General features: G+C 39.4%; 1 protein-coding gene across 45 annotated transcripts in view; it reads left to right on the top strand.

Moving 5' to 3' along the window:
* RIMS2 (regulating synaptic membrane exocytosis 2) overlaps positions 1 to 27698 on the top strand; it is a 402507-nt gene that overhangs the window by 327012 nt on the left and 47797 nt on the right. For 23 of the 45 annotated variants that reach the window (XM_085537158.1, XM_085537159.1, XM_085537157.1 and 20 more), the window contains one exon: positions 14885 to 15057. The exons of 4 other annotated variants lie outside the window; for them this stretch is intronic. In XM_085537158.1, the coding sequence (XP_085393284.1) occupies positions 14885 to 15057 (173 nt within the window). Of the gene's footprint in view, positions 1 to 14884; positions 15058 to 16030; positions 16271 to 27698 lie in introns of all 45 variants that reach the window. 18 more of the 45 variants (XM_085537143.1, XM_085537138.1, XM_085537133.1 and 15 more) reach the window with 1 other exon arrangement.

Below are 27698 nucleotides of genomic sequence, written 5' to 3'. Positions count from 1 at the left end.
TACTTTGTGCTCTTTTATGATCTGTGAGGATTTCTACTAAATGAGATAGAGAATCTCTCTGTCTTGTAGTACTGATAGGAGTTATACTTTCAATCAAGTATTTTATTGTATTTTAAATGTTTTTAATATTTATAGAATAATCTGCTGATGCTATATTCCTTGTTCCCAGAAATATAGGATTTCAAGTTTAATTACAAAACTCAAAAAGCCAGGTAGATTAAATAAATTCTGAATCCTAGACTTGATCTGTGTAGACCTGGAAATGTGGGAAACATCTCATTTCACTGACGTTTTTATTGCACTCCTGGATTTTGATGGTGAGTTAAAAACAGTTCAGCAACTTTGAATATAGATGTGGATTGTTGAAATTTCCAGCAATTTCTTCTTTAATGTTATCCAAAATTTGAGAAATTATTTTTCTTGCATAGTGGTGCCAAGCTGCCATTTTTCTCCTTCATTTATTTCAAATTCTCTTTTAATTTATTTCCATTTGGGTGTTTGTCTAATTTATTTTTGCATCTTGAGTGTCTGTATCTCTAGCAGAGCTTTAGTGTTGTCTGAAATGTTATACCACAGTCAACACAAATACTGCATTCAGTTATCGTGGTGATGGCTGAAATATAAACAGCTGAAATGGATCAGTACTGGCTGCCTCAAGCTGTCTGCTGTTACTTTGTGCTGTCAGCCATTGTCTTAAGTATTTGTGTAAGCTTATTGTATATCTGAATAACAGAGGTTAAAGACATAATAAAATGTATGTAATGTATGCTGCAATGTTAGGATGAATCTCAAAGAGAGGAAAAAAAAAAAAAAAAAGTCCTGAAAGTAAAAACTGAAATATTCAGCTTAATGTCATCAATCATATATAAAGTATTTATCAAAATGCATATCAACAGATTTCCACCAAAGGCCAGCTTCAATAAAGCAGTTGTAGCTGTTCCGTTAAAAATCACATTTAAAAATCACTTGAATGCTGTCCTGACCAAGTTCCAATGAGAGTAATCACTGCATTTTATCTTGAATCCTTTTATCCTTTTTGTAATAGAAGGTGTTTTCCTTAGAGAACTGTTTGATATAGGTCCATGAATTGCTAAACTAATCATCTCTTTGGGTTCTGAGCAGTTATCTTTTCATAGTAAACTCAATTATTTCTGTTGATGCTTCTTCCCCTCAAATTAAGCAGTAAAATTCCAAGTTGCAATTGAACTGAATAACAATTCATGTACCAAGGAGTGTGACTGTGTTTTGAGTTAATTCTCTAAAATGTACTGGAACTGATGTTATGCAGATAATAGATGAGAAGATGCAGAGAAAACAAGAAAGAAAATTAACTGGAAAATATGTACTAAATGCTGTAGTAACATTCAAAAATGAGAGATATGGGAAGTTAATTAAATTGCTTCAATGGGCATGAAGCCCCCAAAAACTCAGAATAGTAGTTCATGATAATATACATAACTTCTAGCAGCAGTTTCTGCTACTTAAGTCTGTGCCAGGCAGAGTAGTCAGTGATTCACTTTTGGAAGATGACACAGGCAGAGCTATTGTTCCATCTCGGCCAGAAACATGTTTGCTAAATCTATTGCTAGTTTATTGACTTAGAAGAACCAAGGAAAGCATTTTGTTCAATTGGAATGGATGGATCTGGAGTTCCAGCGCAGCGCTGGCATGGAGTCTGCTTAACTGCACAGGATTCTTAATGAAAAAAAATCAGGACCTGCCTGCCTTGCAGGGGTGGTTCAGAGGCCGCAGCCACTGCCAGCACCTGGGTTGTTCCCAAGGCACAGGGCAGGAGAGCGCTGGATGCCCCATCACCTCCCAGCCTGACCTCCCTGTGCTGCAACAGCTTGCAGAGCTGTTCCTGCATGTCCACCACCACCAGCAGCTTCAGGTGCTCCTGACATACCTTAGGAGAGGGTTCACCCAGAGTTTGTTTTGGTCATGTCTTTGCTTTGCTTTTATCTATTGCCTACTTGTATTATAACAGTTGTTCTTCTTTGACAGCAGCCCCAGAGAAATGAGTGCTAATTTTGCCAGGTTACCAACCATAGCCCAGAGTTCAGATTTTTGGGTTTGAGGATTTTTTGCCATCTATCACAGTGCATGAAAAAGGCTTTATGTCTATGTGTGATTTGCTCTAGGCATTGCAGTTTTTTAATTCTTTTTCTGAAGTATCTTAAATACATAATCTCTAGCAGTTTGTTTTAGTGACTTAGTGGCTGCAAGCATCAGTACTGCAGGAAGTACAGGGGAAGAACTTAGATGTATATGAAGAATTCTGATGTTCTTTTGTAAAAGCAGACAATGGAGTTAATCAAAGTAGGGTCAGCACTTTGGAGGCTTGGGGAGTTGGGAATTATTTCCTTTTAAAGACTTAGTGCCTTCAGCAACACTTTTGGTGAAAACGTTACTGAAGGACAGAATTAATTCTGAGACCATTCTAAACTTCATTGGTTCTGAATTCGATCTGGAAGTAAAGTCTAAGCTTATAGGTATTAATATTGATGTAGTGTTAGGAAATAGAATATTGTCTATAGTGATGAATAAGAAAGAATATTATCCTGCTCCTACAGATGGAAATCGTTACTTTACCAGTGATTTCAGTAGCAGTCCAGAATTGGTGAATAATAACAAGGAAGTAAAGAAAAAAAAGTAAAAAGAAAGCCATTCTGAAAAATCAAGCCCTACTTCTGAACAGAATAATGATGTACCCCATTCTCTTTTTATTGCAGTATAAACTAGATTGTAAAATAGTTACGTTACTGCAGCAAACTTATTTTACTAGTAGGCCTCTGAGAAAGTATAACATTAAACTTAAGGTAAAATTATCAAATAAAGTTATATTAAGATCTACATAAACAGAATCTCATCTTTTCCCCTAGAAGAACATTTTTTCCCCACATCTTTGCCTTAAATATGTATATTCTCATTTAATAAGTTTGAGTATCATATCTGAAAAGCTGTTTGGAATTCATGTTTCCTCCAGAGCCAGTTTATGCTGAGAAAAATTGTCATCTATCATATAGGCAGCAGTTTTGTCATGTATATCTTTTACCTTCAAACTGTATCAAATCTTGAAAACAATTTCTCTTAGCTTCCTTACATACAGTATCTGGAATCTATTAAATCTTACAAAACCAGGATGCATCACCCTGTTTCTTTTCTTCCTAGAATGACAGATGACATCAGGTGAAAAACAATTCCAGTGATCTGCGTACTCCTGCAGTTTAATCTGAAGCAAGCAGCTAATTATTAGTATCTGCACGCTACTTAGCTTGCATATGATTTTCTAAAAACAAAATTGAAAACACTGACAAGATTTTCTCTGTATAAGAGAAGATAACGTCAATTCATTTCTGGTAAACAGGATGAGTTTTGGTTTCAAGAATTCTAAAGAAGTAGCTTGGGTGTTTTTTAGGAGGCAGTGACAGAAATGTTTACTTTTCTGCTTCTAAACTGGTTTGCAGTCACATGAATTTAGAACCGCTAATGCTATGCTAAAAAAAGCATCTGTGAAATCAAACGAACATTCAGGATTATTACAATTCATCCATATCAGATATCTGCAGAAATGTTTCCAAGAAGTTCCCACATAGGTAACTGCTTTGTGGAATGATTCCTTTGAGCAGTTTCACTTGAATTATTTTTCCTTTATTTTCTGGTAATGTTCCATATGAGTATACTGCTGCTAAAGAGTTTTATGTGGCAAAGCTGAAGTTGTAGTTAATGGCAGTAGATGTTGAGTATTTTCTGTGAAAGTGAATTCAAATTGGCTTTACAAGCAAGCAAAGAGCTAAATAATTATAAAATTTAGGAAGTTATATGAAAGACATTAGTGATACATTCTTTTTAATTCCTCCATCTTTGTGAACTGAGGACTACAGAGAAGAATACAGAGAGCTGAGGTGTTTTATTTTCCAGGAGCGGTCTGCACGCACATGATCTCCCTGAAGCCTTTTATTCCCAGTCTCTGAAAATAACAGGGATAGAGTTACTGAGGAAATACGTTATAGAGAAAAGCAATGTTTCCAAAGCAGTTTAACTTATCACCCGATAGGTGATAAGTTAAGTGCTATCTACAGCCTATATATTTGTTTCTTTTGTAGCTAGACATGAATCTGCAAAACTAACAAACAAACAAAAAACAAAACAAGTAAACAAGTGATTGGATGAACTTATGCATTTATTGCTGTACACGACTTTTTCAAAACGTGTTCTGAGGATCAGTGAAAACAAAAGGTTAAGAAAAAGCCGTAGGATCTTCCCTCAAATCAGACATGATTTTTGAGGCTATTCTCTTTGATTTCTGCTTATTTAAGGACTCATAAAGGCAAGTCATACAAAGGTGCATTTATATCCTACTCTTGTGTAACTCATGGTCCTTAGGCACTTCTGCTTACAGGAATAAGCGCTCACCAGATGGCCCATGTGTCAATCCAGCTGTTCTCTTCAGCATGAATTCCTTCGATGGTGCTGTGTCCCAGGACAGATTTGGCGAAAGTCATATGTAAATGTTACACACAGAAAGTTCTGTTGAAGGCACAACACTATACTCTTGTTCTCAAACCATCAGGTTTATCAAAATACTTAGCAGATTTCTAGGGTAAAATAAGAAAAAATGATTGCCTTTCCATCTTCTTTATTTGCTTCTCCTTTATGAGAGGCACAAGACTGAAAATAAATAATGGAAATGTTAAGTGGGAACTCTTTAAAATGCATGTTTTTTGACTTCATGAATTCAGTTTGCACAGGAACATCTTGGAGAAGCTGAAGTTAGGTAAAACAACCAGAGGCATGAGCACTTGTAAACCAGAGACCTGCCTTGTTATCCTCTTTAAAAATTAAACTGCTGCCTGAATGGCAGCTCCATAGGAAATGCAAGGGCAGTGTTGACACAAATGATGTATGAACCACTTGAGGAATGGAAGCAAATACAAGAAGTACACTTTGATTCTGTCTATCCCATGCAAATAGGATTAGCTAGTGTTAAAAGAATAGAAAGAACCAGAAAATGGAGTTAGCTCTGAAACTGAACCCACTGAACAAATGAGTTAACCATAGGCAGATTTGCCAGTTAGTCCTAACAAACATGCTGGAGTTCACTAGGAGATACAAAGTGCTGGAGATACATGGAATTGGACAGTAGATTCTGGAGCCACGGACACCTACTTTTGTGTAATCACCTCAAGTGGAACAACTCAATTTTTTTACAGGTGACAGTGTCCATGATGGTGCATCTTGGCACAGCATTATGGAATGATGGAGAACTGAATCTCCATTACAAATAATATTATTCTTTCTGTATAAGATGCTCAAAAACTTAATGTGTAGCAATTAAAAAGATTATGGGAACTTTGAGAGGAAATATTACATCAAAAGTTGATTACCCACAGTCACAAAGCCTGACTGTGAGCCTGTTCCTCTAAGGTAAAACTTGGTGACTGACTCTACATCATTTCAAACAACAGTAAAACAATCAGGAGGTCAAAAATACAAAAGGCAATTTGGATCGCGATTGTTTCATCTAAATCTTAGAAATATGCTTGTTTTACTTTCCATTTTTCCTGCTTTTCTGATTTTTTTTCATGTCAGAAAAGGATGACTGATTGTTTCGCATCCTCTCACCCTTAATTCTAATTAAAGGATTGTTCTTCTGAAGCCCTTATTTATTTACTTTCATATTAGGTATACTCCTTTATTCTTGATCTTTACTTTTCTTCAAAAATATCTGGAAAGACTCTGGCTATGTTAGTGCATTCTGTGGTTTGTCTTGTTGAGGAACGTTTTATCTGTCAGAATCAGCTAGGAACATGGAGAAGATCATCTATGTTAACATCCAGTGTTTGAAAATTCTTCATAAAAATCTCAATTGTCTTTCTTGACAAATATTATAAATTAATTGTCTTACTTATTGTATTTACTTATATAGAGTATGTCGGGCATACTTCCCAAGGATGCTGACCAATGCTAGTAACCTCTTGTTATTATGGCTTGATGTATCATTGAGTCATGTTCCTATAGCTTGATGATTTGAAGTTGAAGCTCTCTGTGAATTCTAAATTCAAAGTAGTTTTTTATGAGGTTCCTCTTTTTAGGATCTTTTACTGTGTTCAAGTGGAGTAGAATATATGCAGCAAGATATATGAGAGTTGTGAAAACCCTGGTAAAACCAAACAGATGGAAAGCAGTGGGAAATTCAATTTTCCCCCATTGAGGAGAACCACAGAAGAGTACAGGTGGAAACAACCCATGTAAAGCACTTTGCAGTGGGCTTTTGGGCAACAGAATGCCACGATGGGCAAGTGCTGTCAGGTAAGAAAAGCACAGCCACGCTTAGGTGGTGCTAGATTGAGCTTTGGAGGAGTTACAGTGGATAGTGGGAAAGGAAAATAGTATACAAAGTGTAAGGAGGTGTAGGAACTGGCATTAGGGCTGTGAAGAAGAAGGGGTGCTGCTCCCTGTCCCATTGCTACCCATTGCCATGTGAGCTTTGACTCCTTCACAAAGCTGGGACAGCTTTGGAGCAAGCTGTGTCTTTTGTTATCCCTGTAGTGGCCCAGGTGTAGGGGGCTGGAGCAGCAGGGGCCTGAACAGGTCCTTTGTGACATGGTTAGTGGGCAGTATTGGTGGTAGATGGACTAGATGATCTTCAGAGCTTTTTCAAACCTTAATGATTCTATGAAGTATAAAATACCTGCTTGACTATTATAAGCCTTTGATTTTCACACCAGTGGATAACTTCTCTAGAAGTGCCTTTTGTGTTTGTAAAGATGATACTTAAAATTGCTAATGCTGCTTTACTTACTTTGACTCTAAAAGAAGTATCTTAGCCCATTGTATTTTTCATTGTCAAGATGGTATTTTAAAAAATGTCTTCGCAATAATATGGTAACTTCATACAACCCATCAGAACTTTTTCAATACCTTCTCCTTTCAAAATTAATAAAATGTCATCCTGACTTAAAGTAACATTAAGTAAGAACACTTAATTCCCTAGACTGGATGCAGCTGTCTTTGTGAGTGATCACTGTATCAGTAGAGATCAAGATGTTCTTGATTTCAGAGCAGTTATCGCGGCAGCTAAGATTAGAATGGGTCTTGATCTTCCTAACATCATTTTACATGAAAAAGAATGCAAGAATGGGAGACTGCTTAATTTTTCTGTCTGCAGGAACAGATCTTTGAAGGCAGAAAAGCAGTTTACGTTTTGTGGGCAAGGTAATTCTCAAGCTCACTGAAGGACCCAAATACTTTTTAAGATTTCCCTTACTGCTTTTAGATATACAAATATTTGCTGGTCCTGTAAGTACTTCTTGATGTAATCCCAGAACATTTTCTGTTGTTCTACTATGTGTATTTTATACTGTACTCTGGGGAATTTTTTTTTAAAAAACGTCAGAATATGTGAAGCAGGCAATTTTTTGCTTTTCTCTTACTTCCAGATTACCTTCATCTAGAGATTCAGTTTTTCTTGGACAGTGATCCACTGATGCTTTCTGTGTTACTGCTGCCCTCGCAGTTTCTTCTTCAGCTTCAGGATCCCCCTGTCCCCAAGGATGACAGGGTCACTTGGGTTGGAGGGAAACTCAAGAAATGTCCAGCCATAAGGTTGACCTACCAAGTCCCATCACAAAAAAAAAAGCATGTCCCTTGGTGCCATGTCCACACATCTCCTGGGATGGGGACCCCACCACTTACCTGGGAAGCCCATTCCAACACTTAACTAACTTTTCCTTAAGTAATTTTTCCCAATGTCCAAACTAAACCTCTTCTGTTGCAATCTGAGGCAGTTATCCATGTCTTATAAATGGCATCTCAGTGTTAGATGTGATATTCTAACATAAACATGACATGGTCTAAAGGAGTGCTGAGTAAACAACACTCCCCTTGATCCACTGATAATGCTTCAGTTATATTCCTGTTAGTACAACTTAGGCTACCTTTTTTTTCTTCTTTTTTTAATTTTTATTTTTTATTTTTTGCCACAGTGGCCCACTTCACAACTTTATCTTTTTCACTATTCATTTTTCAATTACTAATTTGGCAGAAGGATGTGGTTTGCAACATAGCTTATCCCCTGTAGTGAAATCAGGTTCTCAAGACTCTTAGGTATCGAGGTTTCTAAGATCTCCTTTTTAAGAGTGTAATAAATGAGAATGGGTTAGTGAAATAAGTAAATAGAGAACACCAAATCAGTAAATCAAACCAGTAAGGCTGAGTCATGAGAACTTTTGAACTACTATTTTTCCATTTGTTAGCTAGAAATATAGACATCGTTTTTTACCGATGCATTGAAATTAGTGGCCTAACTTTATGGAAAAGAGATTAAGCTGTTTTAAGAGCTGAGTTTTGCACATCAGGTTATAGTCAGATCATCTAAATAAAGAACGTAGAAGAATGAAATGTTCTGAAAAATGAAGAAAAATTGATTGTATTGGAAGGGACCACTGAAGGTAATTTAGTTCAACTCCCCTGCAATGAACAGAAAGTGGTGGAAATGACTAACAGTTTCAATTGCCTGGAAACTGAGTCTATAGTCCAGAGTGGATGACTTGTAACAATAGATTGTCCTCTCACCACAGACCCTGCTAAAGTGTCTGTCCCCTTCTTTCTTATAGCCCCTGTTTTTTGATACTGAATGGTCACTATCAGACCTTCTCTGAGCCTTCTCTTCTCCAGGCTGAACAGCCCTAGCTCTCTCAGCCTGTATTTATAGGACAGGTGTTCCATCCCTCAGATCATTTTTGTGGCCCTCCTCTGGACATGTTCCAACAGTCTCTCCTGTACTGAGGACTACAAATCTGGATGCAGTACAACACATGTGGCATCACTGGCACAGAGTAGATCACCTCCCTTGCCATGCCGGCCACATTTCCTTTGATGCAGCCCATGATATGGTTGGTGTTCTGGGCTGTGAGGTCATACTTGGCTCCTGTTCAGTTTACCATCCAGCAGTACCCCCAGATCCTTTTCAGCAGGGCTGCACTCCATCCTTGCATCCCGCAGCTTATACTGACTGTCCAGGTGCAAGACCTTGCACTTGGCTTTGTTGAACCTCATGATGTTCTCCTGGGCCTGCTGGTAGAGGCTGTATGGGTCTCTCTGGATGCATCCTATTCTTCAGGCATGTTCCTAGCACCACACAGCTCGGTGTCATCCACAAACTTGCTGAGGGTGCACTCATTCCCAGTGATGTTAGCTAATGAATGGGAGCACAGGAGACTGTAGATCAGTGCCTCTCCAGGGCATTCCTGTGCACCCAGCAGAGCTTGCTGGCTCAGCAGTATGCTGCTCAGGAATGGTGACACCTTGTGTGACTCTGGTCTCTCTTTTTTGGTATTGCAAAAATGCTGAGCCAGAACCAGGGGAGCAGAGGTACCCTAATGCAAGGCAAGAACTGACTGAAGGGAAGGCAGAGTTGGATCAGTGCCAGAAATATAGGGCTGGGAGAGCAGGATCCAAGAATTAGGAATAAGAAGAGGACAGGAAGGCTGGGCTATGGGACAAGGAGGCAGAGAGAAATTGGTCTGAGCTAGAACTGGTTGCAGCTCCATATAGTGCAACCCAAGACAACTGATGAGCTTACTGTATTCTTAATATCAGAGTCAGTGTAGGAATTGCAATCCCAAGTTGGTCTTTAATTCTGCAGAGGGCCCAAGGGCTGCTGCATGTAGCACAGCTCCAGTGGGGCTGGTGGAGGCTGCACACTGCCTGCTGCCCAAGGCCTGGCAATGCTGTGAGGTGTGAGCACTGCTTTCTGAGCCTTCAGCACAGCCCTCATCTTGAGTGTACGTGTGTTTCAGACATACAGAAGTACGTGTTCATGCTGCATACTCGTTTATATCCAGCACTTTGCAAAAATTACTTAGAATCTTTTACTTTATATAAACATACCGTTAAATGTGTAAGTAAGTGTTCCATTTCATTTTAAACATCACGCTTCATTGAACAGCAATGAGCAAAGGATTTTAAAACAGTCTAACAGCATTCCATCAAATGATCTACAGTAACTAAAACTTGCAGTGCCTTCCAAGGCTGTGAGCTTGAACCAGGAGCTCCAGTAAAAATTACGGAACATTTCATACAGTTGCTGTGCTCTGGCTTCTCAAAAGCTTTTGTCATCGAGGCAAAGAGCTGTTGAAACAATCCAGAGCTGTTCTTTCATCTTCTTGCAGCACAATAGACAATTGTGTCTAAAATGTCTTCCCAACATTTTGATCAGTAAAAGCATTGAGCGCATTTGTATGTTCCTATGTAAGTGCTAGCAAATAAAAGCTGATGGGTAGACTATAAAACTGGGGGAAAAAAGAAAAAGATTATATAATAGAAAGATTGATGGAAATGACCGACAGTTTCAATTGCTTGGAAACTGCATGAGTATATAGTCCAGAATAGAAGACTGGTAACAATAGATTAAAGTAACGGGAAACTTACAAACTCCCTTTGAATTAGAATTTCCAAAGCAGTTTTGTTTAAGAAACAATGTGAGATCAGCTATTGCTCAATGTGACCTGCAGCCACAGAGAGAGAGGTTGGGAGCCCTGCAGGGGTTATTGCGTTAGGAGGTTGAACAGGTATTTGTTTCTCAACTTTAACCATCTTGAATTCATCACTGCAAGAAAATAATCTCTTGCAGTCACAAATATTGGCGCAAACATCAAACATGTCTCTGATTCTGGTTCCAACTGATGATTTTATTACTACAGAAAAGGGTTTTAAGTAACTCTCAAATCTATTTGCTAGATTCTGTAACCATGAAGTTTATTCTTTTCTTCAGCACAACAAAATAAGACAAAATCATCTTACTATTAAAAATACCAGAGTGCATTTTCATCAAGCCCTCTGCTTGCAGCACACTGCCCACTATTGAAACATCTGCAAGAGACAGGGAAGTTTTACTGCACCATGGGTCATAAAGTCTGGTGTCTGGGCTGCGTTATGTGAGTCTCAGTTGAAGTAAGATAGACATACATTTCCAGCAAGGGGAAAGTTGGGGCATAGTCTTCTTCCTGCAAATAGCTGTTGTTATTTAATAATGATAATAATAATATTAAAAAGAAACAGTGTTTAATTGTCTTGCACTATAGGGAGATGTTCTTCCCAACAGAGCAGCCCTCATGATGTTCCAAAGAGGGGGAAGGACATGAGGTTCTATTATTAGATATGGAGGTTGGTGGTCCTGCATGCAGCAGGGGAGTTGGAGCTTGATCCTTGAGGTCCCTTCCAACCCAAGCCATTCTATGATTCTTGATTCCCTCGCTGAATCCATGCCTGTGCTTTCTTCTGATGGAAACTAAAGTGTGGAGGGGAATTGTTGGGTCTGAGGATCCAGCCTTGGTCCTGCTGCAGCCCGCAACTAGCCATGAGGTCATGGGTTAGTGGGCGTGGTGGTCATGAGTCATTGGTTGGACTAGATGGTCTTAGTGATCTTTTCCAATCTTAATGATTCAGTGATTCTATGGGGACAGCAGTGGCCCTGTGGGTGCTCCCAACCTGCTGGATGCCGCAGCAAGATGTGGGGAAAGCAAGGCAGCAGGAGGGGACATGTCAGCTGTGTCTCAGATACAGTGAGCGGTTGGCACTTGGTTAATAATGCATGACCTTTGCAGTCTAACAGTTGGTCTCATACAGTAGGTGACATTTAGCATAAACAAATAAATAAGTAAGTTGAAACTCGCTGGAATGAAACCAAGGAACCAAATGAAATGTCTGTAGTTGTAATGCCTTTGGGCAACTTTAGCCACACAATAACTGAAGAAAGGATTGTGTAAAATTGTGCAAAAAAAAATTGCATTTTACAGTCAATGGACTGGACTGTTTATAAAAATCAATATTTGCACAACGTAAATGCCATTTTACTTTTGAGGGAGAGAGCAGGGCAGCACTTTGGAAACTGTCTTATATTGAACTGCAGTTTCAGAAACAAATGTAAAACTGAAATACCGTAATGACTTCTGTCAGACAATCAGTATTTCCTTTTCCTTTTGTGCTGCTGGTACTGCAACTCTAACATGGAATACACTTACAATTATAATCTGGTTTTTATCCAAATCAAGTAACATAGAAGATCAAATGTACACTGTTGGGGTTAGAAACCAGCAAAAGAATTTGGTGTAGAGTTGATGGAGAAGATGGAAAGATTTGTTTATTGAGGCATCTGGCAAGGTACACAATTTAGTTTCATTTTCTAGATTTCACTGTGGCAGAATATTAACAGTTGTGAGACTGTAAATAAGAGAATGTGTAAATATTTCACAGGGCTTTCAAAAATAAATATTTTCTATAAACAGACGAGTATGAAAAGATGGAGTTCATTTCAAATCCAAAACATCCAGAAATAGTAAGGGCCAAATAATATTTCTGTGCTCTCTGACAGGGAGATACCCTTACATACAACAGAGAAAAAAGAGGCACAGTAATAATTTGGTAATCATTTTTCCCCTTATATTTCCAGAATTATTTGCTTTTAATTTGCTTTTGTTGCCATAGCAATTCTTAAATGTTGCTACTGTGATGGCTTCTAAGTTATTGCAACTGTGCTGGCTTCTTAAAGAATAGAAATACAGATTGTTTTATTTATGTAAACGATTTGTTATGTATAGTACATTTATACAAAAATTATATATATATATATATATTTAAGAACTGGAATTCCAGGTGTAGAAATGGAGCAGACAAAACCAAAACTACAGGTTTTAGAACCTGTGAGCATGCCGCAAAATGGCTCTGCGCATTGCTGATATCATCTGTGGCTTAGTTGCTTGTAAGTATTTAATTTGGAAAGGCCCATTCCCACTGACTGTGTGGGGAGCTCAGCAAGGGATCTGTGGGTCATTCTGTGGTAACCACAAGCAATTATCTGTCCCTTAACTGGGATGCAATTAACAATTCCATCAATGATTTTCATCTGATACTACGCTCATTTCCCCAAAGGACAGACACATCAGAGCTGTAGTGCTAATAATGTAGTGCCTCCCAGGGTCACAAGTGATGGTGAAGCTGAGGTGGCCCCACTGGTTCCCACTGGTGTTGGGGTATTAGGAATAGGTTCTTCATCAGTGGGTGATGGGCATGGCCCTGAGCAGACAGTGCAAGGAGTGTTCGGACAGCACTCTTATACACAGAGTCTGAATTTTGGGTGGTCCTGTGTGGAGCTGGGAGTTGGACTGGATCACCTGGTGGATCCCTTCCACTTTGCGATGTTCTATTGTTTTATGAGTACAGACACATTCCAGCAGTTACTCTGTTTTGTCTTCTCCAAGAAACCGATCAGTTGCTCTTTGAAAAGAATTACTGCAAGAGAGTAATTTTATGGTATAACGTTCCTCCATCTTTGATGATCAGAGCAGTTGTTAAATCATTGTTTATATGTTCCCAAATCAGTAAAAATACCCACCATCTTCATAATGGCATAAAAAAAATACCACAAAAAAAACCATTCAATACATGTTATACCTTTTAAATGATGTGATCACAGAGGTCCTCTATGACGTTAGAGCTGGCTGAATGCACTCCCACACCTTAGGGCTGAAGAGGAAAGAGGAATGAACACAAATGCTGGAGGTCAGGATGGGTCAGGGAGGCGGCTGCAGTATCAGCAATAATTTTAGACAAACATGCAGCCCAGGTTGTGCTTGGTCATTGCCTGCAGCAGGTGTGCAGTGTAACCTGCTTGAGCATTTTTTTCTTGTCTTTGGTTCATTTATCTGTCTTAAAACAAGATGATAGCTCGTTATTTCCAAGTGCAATATCCATTCAAAGCATGTGCTCAAATGCTATTCTGGAATACTGCAGTCTTTCTGATTACTTCCCAGTGTTCCTTGTCACTTGTAAGATACCAGAAGCAAATGCTCTGTGAACTGCACATAGTAGAGTTTTTCTAAAACTATAATGAGGATGTGAGCCCAACACTGCTTCTCCCCAAGAGTTCAACAAGGCACTGACAAATTATGCAGGTTTTTCCACGCATTTTTTTCTTTAAATCCTGCCTGTGCTGTACTTGACATCTTTTCATATTGTCCTCATTCAATGTCAGCTTGGTGCTCATTAACAGTTTGTCTCGCAGAACTGTTTTTCTGAAAAGATTGTGAATAGTAACCCACTGCATTGCTGTGTGCACAGAAATGTGCTCACGAAGAGGAATAGGAAAAATCTCTGCCAGTTATTTCATGCACACAAAGTGCAATGAAGAGTGTCAAAGACTTAGCATTTCTTTAGAGTTAACTGGTGTATCAAAAACAAATACCCATATTTTGGTCAAATCTAGGTTGAATACTTCTGCACAGCTCTGCTTACTAGTACATAGGCCTCTGCTGATGGCCAGTAACCTGCTGGTTTTGTGGTCACAGTGTCTCCACATTTATCTTTCTTCAATCTCATCTATCTATTGTTATAAAAAAAAGAAACGTGCTCTCATTTGTCAACCAGAAGTTCTGGTAAATAGGCTAGGCCCCAAAAGAGACATGCTTTTTGTAGGCAGTGTGAAGCACATCTGCTTCCTGGTCAATCTTTCATGAGCCCAGCAGCCATGGGCACATCACCAGGTCCCCACTGTGCTGTTGTGCAGTGGTGAAACAGCTGTGGTGAGAGCACTGTGCGATGGAGTAGACGTCTTTGCTCGGGTTGGTGAAATCCTTGGAGGGCTGGATGTTTGTACAAGTTAACCTGTGGAGGAAACCGCGGGGCTGAGCACTTGAATTGGATGTCAAAGCAGAATGAAATTAATATGAACCAAGGCTTGTTGTATTCTCTACTAGATAAAAACTTTGCTTTAAAGATTCAGGCAGTCTGGTGACACAGGCAGTTTAGATACCATCAGGGACCATTGCCATAGATGATGTGTGGAAGTGCCACTGACAACATCTCTGTCCCTTTCCTCTTGCAGTATCGGTCAGGGCGGGACGCTCAGCGAGGCTCAGACAACGTGTCCAATAAGTCCTCAGACAGCGATGTCAGCGATGTCTCAGCAGTGTCCCGGACGAGCAGCGCTTCCCGTTTCAGCAGCACGAGCTACATGTCCGTCCAGTCAGAGCGGCCCCGGGGAAACAAGAAAATAAGGTGAGCACAGGGAGCCCTGGGGCGGCCACTGCTTTGGGGTTTCAGTAACTGAGCGCTTCAGTGTTTGTGATTGAGAAGAATGTATTGCTGAAGTTGGAGTTGGCAGGAAATATGCACAATACCCCTTTAATTATCCTTTTCATCTCATGCTTTTTGAATTCATTGTGTTATTTGTTTTTAGGAAAGTTTTGTCATATTATAGCAACAAACATATGCTATCAGCAGGTGTTAGACATGCTTAGATTTGCACTTCCTGGTAACAGTCATTTAAAATAGGATAGCTGAAAAGAAAGCTTAACATCAAAGTACTGACCTTGCCAGAGACATGTTAATGCACTTTTTAAACTAGACCTGCTAACTGCTATAGAAGTCTGCATTAATACTGCAGACCCTGGTCCAGCTCAACAGCAGGCATAACTCTACTCTGTCATCAGTAAGGTGTGCTCAGCATATCTGTAAGCAGAGCATCCCCTTTGCATGCTCCTGCACAGAGCAGGAGTCAGTGGAGCTTTGACTGCAGAATAAACAAAAAATCATTTTTCTCAGCAGGTGTAACCCACCCATGTCTGTCAGCAAAATTCAATGCCAAAGATTTCTCCTCTAGAGAGAAATAATGCATCTCACAAGATATTTTCAACATCTGTTTGTATGGGCAATGTTAGATTATTGTTTCTATACTATAGTTATGCATCCCTTTATAAATGAGATGTATTACTATGCAACCTCTATTCAGAGAGGACCTTGGAGGCTGTCCTAAGAAAACATCCCAGTGCAAAGCTTCTCTGGTGCAGGCTGGAGGGTTAGCCAGCATGACTTACCTTGTGGCTACTTCTGTCTTTCAGTTTTTGTTTCATTCCTTCTGTGTTTTCTTTCTTTTGAGTCCATGCATGCTCTTCTCTGTGGCCCTAACTTTACTTTATTCTTTTCTTTTTTCCTTTTGCATGCCTTGCTCCATTTTTTTTGTTGACTTCAGAAGGACAAAGAATATAGAGGAAAAAAAAGAGGGAGGGTTGGAAGGGGATGAACAAGATGAAATATTTCCTGAGGAGGAGGAAAAAGAGGAGGAGGAGGAAAAGGCAAAGGAGCAAGAAACTGACGAGAAAGGGGAAGGGCAAGAGGTGGCAGAAAACGGTGATAAGGAAGAAACCAAGGGCTCAGGGCAAGATGAAAAAGCTCAAGAGGACCAAGCTGAGGAAGGGAAAGAGGATGACAGGTAAAACATTTGTGGTTCTGAAGACCTACTGACCTGCTTCCTGCTGTACCCAAACCCTCCTTGCCTTCCTTTTTATTTTTTTCCTTTCCTTTGCTTAGTTTATTGTCTCTTGTTTCTGTAGCTTCTTTTGCTTTCAGCTGTGATGATTTCATGTTGAAACAAGTTTCACTCTCAGCTTCAGTGAACTTGTTCTGCATAGCAAATGATGCAGCACACTAACTCAATGCATCATTTCATGTGCAGCTATAGCATACGGTTTTTAAGTTGTTTTAGACTAGAGCTTGAGTCTGACTATAATAAACAACAATAACTGTAAGATGCCTCTTTATATTACCTGCTTGAATTATTGGTCATGGAAAAATCCTTTATTGAGTTATCAATATCAAATCCACCTTTACCTTTTTTTGTGTGGCACTAGTAAAGAAAAGAATTTTTATTTTTATTTTTTTGTAATCCTTTTCACATGGGCTGAGCAATGTGCATATTGGTCGACTGTCGTCGTGGATAAGCAGAGTTGTTCCTTTTCTTCCCCTCTGTGTGAACAGCTGTTGTGGGTTGCTACACTGTGGAGGGGTCATGAGCTCTGCTGCTGTATTGTGTCCAAAAGTATTTCCACACAATTGGCTCTCATTTTATCAGATAGCGTTCTGGATTTACACACTTTAACGCAATTCATTTGAACCATGACTTCTAATGCAAATCGGTGACATTTTATATTACAAAATCCATGTTATTTGCATTATGAGAAGTACAGTGTTCTTTCCTTCTTTATTAGTAAAAAAATGAAAATTTAAAAAAAAAAAAGAGAGAGCTTGAGTTTTGCTGAAACATTATCAGAAACTCTCAGGAAAAAAAAAAAAAATACTTTTTCCAGCAAATGCTTTGCTGACTGTAGATGGCTTAAGCTTGTCAAGCCGTTCTAATACAAGTTAAAGCACTCTGCTGCATTCCACTTCTTTGCTACATGCATCCACGTGTATTTTCCTGTACACACACATACAAGCACACACTCACCTCTTTTATTTTGAACAAATAATTGCTCACATAAAGTGTCCTGATAGACTCTTCTAATTGGAAATGAATGAAACAATTCACCTGTGGTAGAATAGAGCAGAGGTCATTAAAAAAGAATCCAAATGTGTAGTGTTCAGTCTGGGGTGGTATGGGGCAATATTGCTACTCTCATTATTGTATATATTGCCATCGTTCCCTCACTACTGTCAACATCTTCTAGATTTCAGCAAAAAACTATGTTTTGAAACAGTTGTCTTTAAGACTGCCTTGGCATGCTTGCTGTAAGGACTGCTAAGGAAATCTTCTGGTAGTTTGGGAAAGAACGCTTTAAGGATCTTTTGCTCTCCTGAATCTCATTAAGTTTCCATTTTAGTGGGATCATGAAGTCCTGACTTTTACAAAGCAGGTCTCTATTCCCAGTTTTCAGTTTTCATTCACTTTACCCTTCAGCCAAAAACACTGCCCCTCACAGATAATAAAATCTTCTTTGAAAAGGAATTTCTTTTTCCTCATGCCAACTCAACCCTTTGCCTGGTGGCTGCACCCAGCCTCCAGGAAGGCAGAGAAGTCAGGATCCCTTCCTAGTATGAAACAAGGTATCTCTGCAGCTGCTCTTAACAACTTCAGTTTTCCAAAAATACCCAGCACCAATATTAAACAGTCAACAGGGCTGTTTAGTCTGGGGAAAAGGAGGCTGAGGGGAGACCTTATTGCTCTCTTCCAATATCTGAAAGGTGTTTACAGCGAGAGCGTGCTGGTCTCTTCTCACTAGTGACAGGTGACAGGATGAGGGGAAATGGCCTCAAGTTGCACCAGGGGAGGTTTAGGTTAAATATCAGGAAAAACTTCTTTATAGAAAGGGTTATTAAGCACTGGCATAGGCTTCCCAGCGAGGTTGTTGAGTCATCACCCCTGGATGCATTTAAAAACCATTTGGATGTGGTTCTCGCAGATATGATTGAGCGGAGGGTTGTTAGTTAGGGTAGTATGGTGAAGTTGCAATTGGACTTGATGATCTTGAAGGTCTTTTCCAACCTGAGTGATTCTATGATTTTGTGATTTAATAATTAACCATATAAATAGGTATTTGTGGTAGCCAACCAAACTGAAGCAGCCATCTCATCCAGCAAAGAACAGTAGAGAATTGCCTCCTAGATCCTGACATTTTGGGCACCAAAAATGCTAGAGAGGAGATGGGAATTTGTATTCACAGGTGTTGAAGAGAAGTCATCTTTTCTCTGGGGAACTGGGAGACAAAGAGGCTGCTCTCAATCACTCCATCAGCAAAAGTGAGCTCTTTAAAGACATATTATACCTCAGTATTTTACATTTCAAAGTCACCATGCTTATACATTTTGTGAGTAATGCTAATAGTCACACTAATGGCTTCAGTCTGCTGAGATCATAGGTGGGTTCAGAGTAGCTTAAATGACTGTGAAGACAGATCCCTTACCTGTTTCATAGAGTCACTCAGTGCAATAAACTGCATTAGCTCTTAGAGCACTGGAGTACAATAAGCCAATCAGTCTTCTTGGCAGCAATAGCTGCAAAGACACATTTTGCCTTCACTAAACCTCTTGGAACTACAAACTGTCATATGGTTGATGTATACAGAAATCATAACTGTGTTCTTTCTTGGCAGTGCATGCTGGTAAACAGAAAGCACAGATCAAGCTTCCCTGTTGCAGTTTTTAAAGACTCCTTATATGCTGTTATCTGACATTATTCTCATTTCAACTCCCTGATGACATCAGAAACAAAAGGAGCCCTCCTAGATGAGTTTTGTGAATGCTTCTGGGGAGTTCTTTTCAAGAAGTTGAGGCACTGAGGAAAAATCATTACTGAGAATATCATCAGCAGTGTTACAAGGAGCAACTGTTTAATACTAGAAAATAAAAATGTTGTATGTACAGCTGGAGAAGTAAAAGTGTGCCTTTGTACTGATGCACAACAAAGGGTGGTACAGCCAAACTGAAAGGCTGTGAAACTTACCTACAGTATACTTGAATGTGTTAAGTTAGCTAAATTGCCAGGACTGAAGAAAAGCACTGCAATAACTGTCATATGAAATATGAGTGGATACTGTATGTGAATAGACAGAAAGGGAAGAGATGTGAAATTGTAAGTATCTGCAAGTCACAAAAACATGGACCTAGTGTGAAATTAGAATTCACAGTGCTGTCTAAAGAGAAGGTCTAACTGACATGCACTGTCCACGTGGCTGGAAGAAGGAGCAGAGAGGTCTTGTAGGGAAATACTAAATTTACGGACACTGAGTTTGGATTAGCAAGTTGTGAGGAGATACCAGAGAGATGTTAGTGAAGCTTGAAGGAGGCAGTGGGAAAGGGAGTCAGTTTTAATTGCAGAAGCGATATTTTGCTTTACTGTTGGTAAGCAAATGTTGATTTAAGGACAGCAATATAGGGGACAGTAATTACTGCCCTGTGGGGCCAGGGCAGAACATTTAAATCTGCTCAAGAAGATGTTAAATGGAATATTAGAAGGAGGGCAAACTTGAGACATGTTGTGGTAAGGAACTAAAGGAGGACATTTCAGAACATGGTAAATTACAACAAAGCAAAGCAGAGACCTGTATAGTTCTGAAATCTTAAGGTGTCATTAAAGACCTTGCCAGATGCAGTGTCAACTGAACAAACAAAGCAGAACAGTTTGTTTGGAAAGTGTTTGAAATGGGAGTGGAAAGCAGTAGCTCAACAGAGTTATTTTAAACAGTGTAAATATTGTTCTTTCAATTAACACAGGGGTGAAAAAGAGAAAGGGGATGTGCCTGTACTTGCAGGACGGATGAGAGCAAGACTAGAGGTTTGTTCTGCTTTCTAAGGGGATGTGTTAAAACGTGTTTCTACTGGCTGGTGGAAAAGACAGTGGTGATATATATATGTATGGGGGAAAAGCCAAGGGGTATATTAACAGTGCCTATAAATACATGAAGGGAGGGTGCTAAGATGACACAGCCAGGCTCCCTCCAGTGGTGCCCAGTGTCAGGACAGGAGGCAATGGGCAAAAACTGGAGCACCGGGGCTCCCTCTGATCAGCAGGCAGCACTGCTGTGCGGTGCCACAGCACTGGCACAGGTTGCCCACAGGCTGTGGGGTCTCCTCCCTGGGGGTGTTCAGAAGCCACCTGGCCATGGGCCTGGGGCTGCCTGCTCTGGATGTCCCTGCTGGAGCAGGGGTGGGTCAGACAGGCACAGATGCCCTACCAGCATCAACTATCCTTTGATTTTGTAACTGAGGTGGAGGGGAAGGAATTCAGAAGATAACAGATGATCTCTTAGGCAAATCAAGCAGCCAAGGAAGAGAACTAATGAGAAATTTCTGCATCTGTGACAGGGACAAGGGAAGAGAAACTAGTGTAAAGAGAAAAATGAAGAGACAGAACAGGGGAAGAATAGTGCTTTCTATGTTTTGAAAGATATCAGTGAGATCCTGTGCAAAGTAGAGAAGCGAATCCTAAAGGATAGTCAAAGAAGTAAGAGCTGATTGATAGGAAGGTGACACAAGTAAAGAATGAAGATTTACCGTGGAGAAAGTCAGCTGGATTGTAATTTTGCAGAATTACTCAAAGACAGAAGAAACAATGCAGTAGTGGGTTTGTTCAGACAAAAAACTTCTTTTCTTCCTAACTATTCTTCGTGCTCCCTGTGCCCTTTCCTATGTGGGATGTAAAGATTCATCTCAAATTCAATTTCTAGTATCTTTTGTGTCATTCAGTTAAAAAAAAAATAATAATAATCTTCAAAGAACTTAATTATGTAGGTTTCAAAACTGGTGCCTGATGAGTATTTGTTCCTCGGCTTTTCAATGTATTGTAATCTTTGTATTTCAGTTCTTATGTGGCTTCTACTGTGATTGCAGCTATTATCAGTTAAATGCAGTGTTTTGCAGTCTGTGCTCGCTGCTCCATAGAGGTGGAAGCTCGTAACACTTTTTGAAGCTCCACGCTCTGGTAAAAAATATCAGAAATGGTGCAAATGCCAACAAGCATCAGAAATCTATTTTCAATGTGTTTGTGTTTTGCTTGATTTCTCAAAACTGGTTTAGAAAATTTATAGTGATTGTTCCAATTACACCAATGGATGAAGGAAGTTAATTGTGCCCAATCAACTAAACTAATGAATGAAATGTATTAATTGTGCCCAGCCTTTCTTGCCAAACAAACAGGCCACGTGCTTGCGATGGCTGTGAAAGCTGTGGCCTGAGACCCTTTCCAAACTGCATAATATTTTAGCTAAGTTGCAGTGTGTGCAGTCTGTGCCCAATAGCTCTAGCAGTGGTTTCCTAGAAAAAAAACCTAATCTATGTTTCTGTTGGTCAGCTAAACCAGATACTTCTGGTAGGCCAGAACCTTCTTGAGGCACAAAACAGTGTTTGCAAGGTGCTAAAGCCTAGGCCGTGGCCTAGTTTCATGGGGAAAGAGCGTGACCAAAAGCATGCTTCCTCCCAGGGCTAATGAGCTTGGGCCCTGCCAGATGGTGCTGCAATCAGGATGATGTATGAGGCCACCCGCCCCTTCCTGTTGTGAGAACAGCCCTGATTCTGGCATGGGATGAGGGGGACTTCTTGACGTTAGCACTCAGCCCAAGGTACATCAAAGTACCTACTCTTTTTTTTGTTCCCCAGTAAGATTAGAATTATTGGGCTGTACAGCGTTTGTTAGCAGTTAATGACAAATTACCCTATTTCAAGTAAGGATCCAAACCCACTGTTTTTTGATGTGAACTTAAAGCTTGATTTAGTATTCTGCATTCAGAAGAGAAAAATCCATACAGCAACTGTCTGTAGCAATGGACACAATAATTTGACTGTTTCACATTTTAAGCTTTGCCAGATGGTGTATAGGAGAAAATTACCTTTAACTTCTGTAGAAATATTATTGAAAAGGACACAAAATCAGTGGTTCAGAAAGGAATTGTATTAGTTCATATATTGTTGGTGACATCTGTACTGAGATTAGAATATAAATCATTTTAAAAAATCTAGGAATGTCACCTGTTTTTGAGTTAGTCATCAATACCTCTCAAACCCTTAGAGACCTGCTGGTTTCCTGGAGAAGGTACAAAATATGTACAGACTCCTCTGCAGATGGCAGACTTAGTTTTATCTGCTGGGAAGTAATAAAAGAATGAATCTGGAAGTACACATTATTACCAGGCAAAGAGTGAAAATGCTTCATTTGAAATGGTCTACAGCTCAGACTTTTTGTTTTTGACAACAGTATTGTTGAGAATGCTTCCATCTCCATGAAACACAACCTGCAGTTCAGCTTCTAGGGTGTGTCAGCTCCAACCTGTGATTCAGAAAGCACTGATGTACTCATGTTACATAAGGTCACTCAAGAACAGTGTATCAGTAGGTTTTTTATAATATAGAAATACAGATAAAAAACCCTGGAGACACGCAAGAAGTAGAGATAATCAAAAGAAATGAACTGAGGATTTGAAACGAATCAAAATCACAGTATCATAGAATGGCTTAGGTTGGAGGGTGACTAAGGATCACCTAGTTCTAACCTCCCTGCCATGGGTAGGGTTACCACCCACTAGATGAGGCTGCCCAGGATCCCATCCAACCTGGCCGTGGATGCTGCCAGGGATGGGGCATTTACAACCTCTCTCAGCAGTTTGTGCCAGCACATTACCACCCTCTGGGTAAAGAATTTCTTCTTAATATCTAACACAGCTACTGCCTTTGTGACAGTACCATTGAAACACGTTGCCAAACTCATCTGACAAGGAATATTTTAACTAAAGGGTATGAGCCCAGTGCTGGTATTACTATTGCTTGTTTAATACCAAGGGTAACATGATGATGCAGTGGTTTGCTGTCGCTCATCTATCTGATGTTTAGGTGGCTTGACTAAACATCTGAACATTTTGGTTCAGTACTATCACTGTACCTGCATAATAGTCATACTCACCCTAAAAGTCCATAAAGTGCTACCTAAACAAGCATTTTCGCCAAACATACATAGCCTGTAGGTCTACTTACTTCCTCAGCAAGGAGCTCTGGCCATGGCATATGCTCCATACATCAGGAAACCTTGCAGACCTGGGTTCAGAAAGATGCATGCCAAGTTTCCTCAGGACTTTTTTCTTTTGCTCTTAAGTTTTCTGTATGGTTTTCTAATTTTCCCCAGAGGCCCAAAGTGATTCAAAGTCATTTTGTCAAAGTGACAGAAGTCAGGCAGGCAAGATCATGATGTCCCAGATAATGTCTCTTCTGCTGAGGTAATTATGGCTTCAGATCTCTTGTTCGTGTCCATTTAGCTCTCAGTCCCAAAAGATCAATTCAGAGAGATGCTATAGGTCTGAGAAATGTTAGCAGTGTCTATTATGACCCTGATTTTCTGGAGTCCTCAAGCAACCTGAATTTGCAGGGGAAGAAAGAAACATCAGGCCTGCTGTATTGTTTAGATTCCCCCCACCACACACACAAACAGTGCAAAGGGATGAGGAGAAAGCATAGTCAAGTACAGTGCTGATCAAAGCTTTTTTGTCTTCCAAGAGCCAAGTATAGAGACAACTTCAGTCAAATCCATGTTTGCCTACAGCCGCTGATTTGAATAATGGCTTTTCAGGACAGCTATTTCTTCCCTGTGCATTTTGTGATTTCCTGCTGATATACTCTCAATAGCTCATCCAGTCCAGTTCCTATATGACTTTCTTCCAAAATTTAACATCTGCTAATGTTTGTTCCCAATAAGAAAATTGTCCTTATAGACAATTTCAGTTTAGTGAGTAAAGACGCTAAATCATGGCTCCTCTTATCCTGAGGATGTCTTTATCTCTATGTATTTTTGAGAATATCTATGTTGAAATTTGATTTTTTTCTCCCTTTAGAACTTGATTTTACAATATTTGTCTGATGATTTTGAATTATGCACAGACAGTGGATTTAAAGTTTGCTTTATCAATTTACTGCTTGTTTTTAAATTCAGTGAGCTCTTTTCAGTTATTCAAGGAGTAAATCAGAGTAGTTTAAGCAAGTTTGTGGCATGGCTGTATGTCATGACTTAGTAAGCACTGTTAATGCTGAAAAGAGAACAATCCCTCTCTTCTGTCTTCTCCATCTCGGTTGGAAAACTGTAATTGTATCATATGTTCAAATAAGAACATACAATTCAACTTGCAGGTTAAGTAGATGTGAGGTGTGTTTCTCTAGAAGACACTCAGTTAAACCAGGTTGCCCATTTTGAGTTCTGGTTTGGCAAGTCTGTTTAACATCTGCTTCATGTGAAACAACTGTTGAAATAGGAAGTTGTTATTTTCAGATGTGCACACAAGTTTTCTTTGAACAGGATACATAATGAAGTGCATTATAATCGCTGCTTTATTCACTTATCAATCGTAAAAAGATCCATGTTTAGCCCAAGCAGTTTAAAAAGTCAAATTCCAAAATTGTTTTCCACGAATTTCCCTGTTATAATTTACATAATTAATTAAGTCGGTCGAATAGGTAGTAGAGATTTATATCACAAATGAGTTAATAGGATAATTTTGGGCGAAGTGATCTTTAGAAGGATAAGTCATTATAATTGCAAACCTGTAATGTTTCTCTTTGATGTGAATTGACGTGCATTGGCTAGAAGCGTTGTTCCCATGGAAATATTATTTCCTGCACTACAGCTGTCCCCATAATTGTGTTTTTGTTAAATTTCTTCAGGAAATTAATGAAATGAAAATGTCTTCAAATGAGGAAAGAGCTCTATTAAGAATGGCATTAAAATTCCTATCCTGCTTGTAAAAATCTGTAAAAGGAATCTCTAGCGGTTGTCCAGTCTTGTAAAAGATGTGTATAAGAGTATGACTCTATCAGCAATTGAAGAATTGTTACAATCCTTTTCCTACACTATTTGACTGTGCTCCTCACTTGGTTAAGCGTTGTTTTACATTAGTAGATGCTTTATTTTCTTTAGGCATCATTGCCAGAGAACTAAGCTGAAAGGTAGGGCAGTAGTAGTAATGACTTTTCATTGGGAAAAAAAGGTACCTGCAAGATTTGCCAGATGACCTCAGCATAAGTCTGGTTCCCTGATTCATATACTTCTGGCTGAGCAACAAGATGAAATATTTTCATTTCCAATTCAGCTGTAATGAAGACCGAAGACACAAGTCTTCAGAAATCCTACTAATGATATCTGATGCAGTGGATGGTATTACTGCGCTGTAGATTTGAAAAGTGCTGTGCTTAATAATATTGCTATAGTAAAGTGTATTTTTTTTTTAGTAAGTGAAAAACAACAAAAATCAAGATTGTGAATATTTTTAGTCTATGGGTCATACAGGGGAATGGATAGAATAGCATTTTTAAGTCTAGGAGAGTAAAATGAGACATTGGCAAAAGATACCTAAGAGGATATTATCAGTATTTAATGACTGTGGTGTCTGAAGAGTGGGTTCTTCATAGAGGTTGTATAAAAATCAAGTCAGAAACATGTTAACTGGACAGCGACTACGTGAGACATTTGTCTACTTCCAGATGGAAAATACTCTTTGTTTTGGGCTTGGGTCTGTTGGCTATTTGTATATCTTTTTTTATGGACAAGGTCTTTGTAGTTTTCTAGTTCAGCTTTTTTCTTAAGTTGGGAGATTCATTATGTTCAGTTTAGGATCCTGTTGCACTCAAAATCTCCCATTTTAACTGTAACTAAATAAACTGTAACTAAATAAATTTGATGCCTTTCTTCTTGATCAGGCATCAAATAAATGGGTTGTCTGAAGTAGAAGATACTAAGACTGAACCAAAGATCTTGTGAAACCTATTTCCCTACCTCCCTTCTCTGAAAATTTCTTAGGGCAGCACTCCCTGGCAGAATAGTCTGAGATCTGTTATATAGTCAAGTGAGTTCAAGACTTTGTCCATGCCAGTACACTAGATATATGTCCAAGCATAGTCTTAAGCTCTGTTCCATGGTCACCCATACTGTGTAAATTGCATTGTCTTTCACACAGCTTTGTGTCAGACACACCAATGATGTGCCCCCAGTGAAGTGCAGGCACAGCTCAAGCAACAACATGGGTCACAAGCTGTTTCCTCCTGGAAGTACACCTTAGAAAAACATGCTTTGGAAAGCATGCAAGTTAGTTGGGTGTGTGCAGGCTTTCAAGGTCAGAGAACCCACCTCACCCATGTCCCATTGTGGACATTTTTCTCTGTTCAGTGGAAAACTGAGGCATATAAAACAAGTATCTAGCCTACCCACACAAAGACCTGTCAGTGGCTCTGTCCTCAAGTGGTTCCCTGAATTTAGGGCAGTGCAGGAAGCAGTGTTCCCATGTGAGCTTTGTCATTGCCTTGCTCTGCTTGTCTGGTAGGTCCCCACAAGACAAAGGCAGTGGCCTGGCTGTCACCTGCAGCTGGAGTGGTGTGATGAGGTGATTCTTGTTTCGATTCTTATGGGGGTGATTACTGCATCATCACGCACATGGCTGGCCTAGCACAGTTAGTTTGTTTATATAATTTTGTGGGTTTATTTTTTTACCCATGTGGTGACATATTCTTGTTGTAGATGATTTATTTAAGTTGAATACCTTATCAGGAATCTTGAAAACTGTATTTTTAGTGCACCTCTATTCCTTGACTCATATTCTCTCATAAATTTAAGATGTTGTTGAATATGCCTAACTGAATGGGTGTGTCTGTTTGTGGATATGTACGTGAAAAGAAAACTTCATAGATAAGTCATTTCTGTTTCCTGTTAAAAGTTTATAGGAGTTACTAACTAAGACATCTCTTTGATAGTCCTGTTTCCACAGAAGGGAACATGACCTGACATACAACACCCTATTCTTTTATGAAAAAGTCCATTTCTGGCACTGTCAAAGGCAGCCCAAGTAGATAAATTCAGCGGTGAGCTTGCCAAGCATTTATCAATAATCAGTGAGCAAAGGTTTGAGTGGCCAAGAGGAGTTCAGAGAATGGATGAAGGAGTAGGCTTACTCATGAGCACTGCAGATTTACTGTAAAACACAATCAGCTTTTCAGAGCTCTCCTACTACTCACTTCCCAGAGCATTTTTGAGAAAGAACTGAAAAAATAAAGCCACTAATATGCAGTAGTTTTCTCCAGGAGCTGTTTGCAAGCTACCAGCATAAAAAAGAAGTATCTCCTGCTGCTTTTATGGAGGAAAAATTTCAGAAAGTTGAATTAGAGCAAGTATTTTTACAATTGTACTAGGAGGGAACAAATTAAGTTTGGTGAATGAACTTCAGTATTGGCCATTTTTATGAGTGTCTGGAACATCCACTTGATCCTAAATCTAAATCTTTTTTCCTTATTTGAGTCCTCTTCTCTGTCTCTTAGCTGGTATGAAGAAGCTGGTTAAATGAAGTCCACCTCATTGCTGGCGGGTATATACGGAAAAACCTTATTTTGTGATATAGAACCCTTAG

Source organism: Coturnix japonica, chromosome 2, assembly GCF_054131305.1.
Source record: "Coturnix japonica strain WE chromosome 2, WE-NBRP24, whole genome shotgun sequence".
Classification (NCBI taxonomy): Eukaryota; Metazoa; Chordata; class Aves; order Galliformes; family Phasianidae; genus Coturnix; species Coturnix japonica.
Note: the sequence above shows the minus strand (reverse complement) of the source record. Positions and strands in the feature narration are given on the sequence as shown.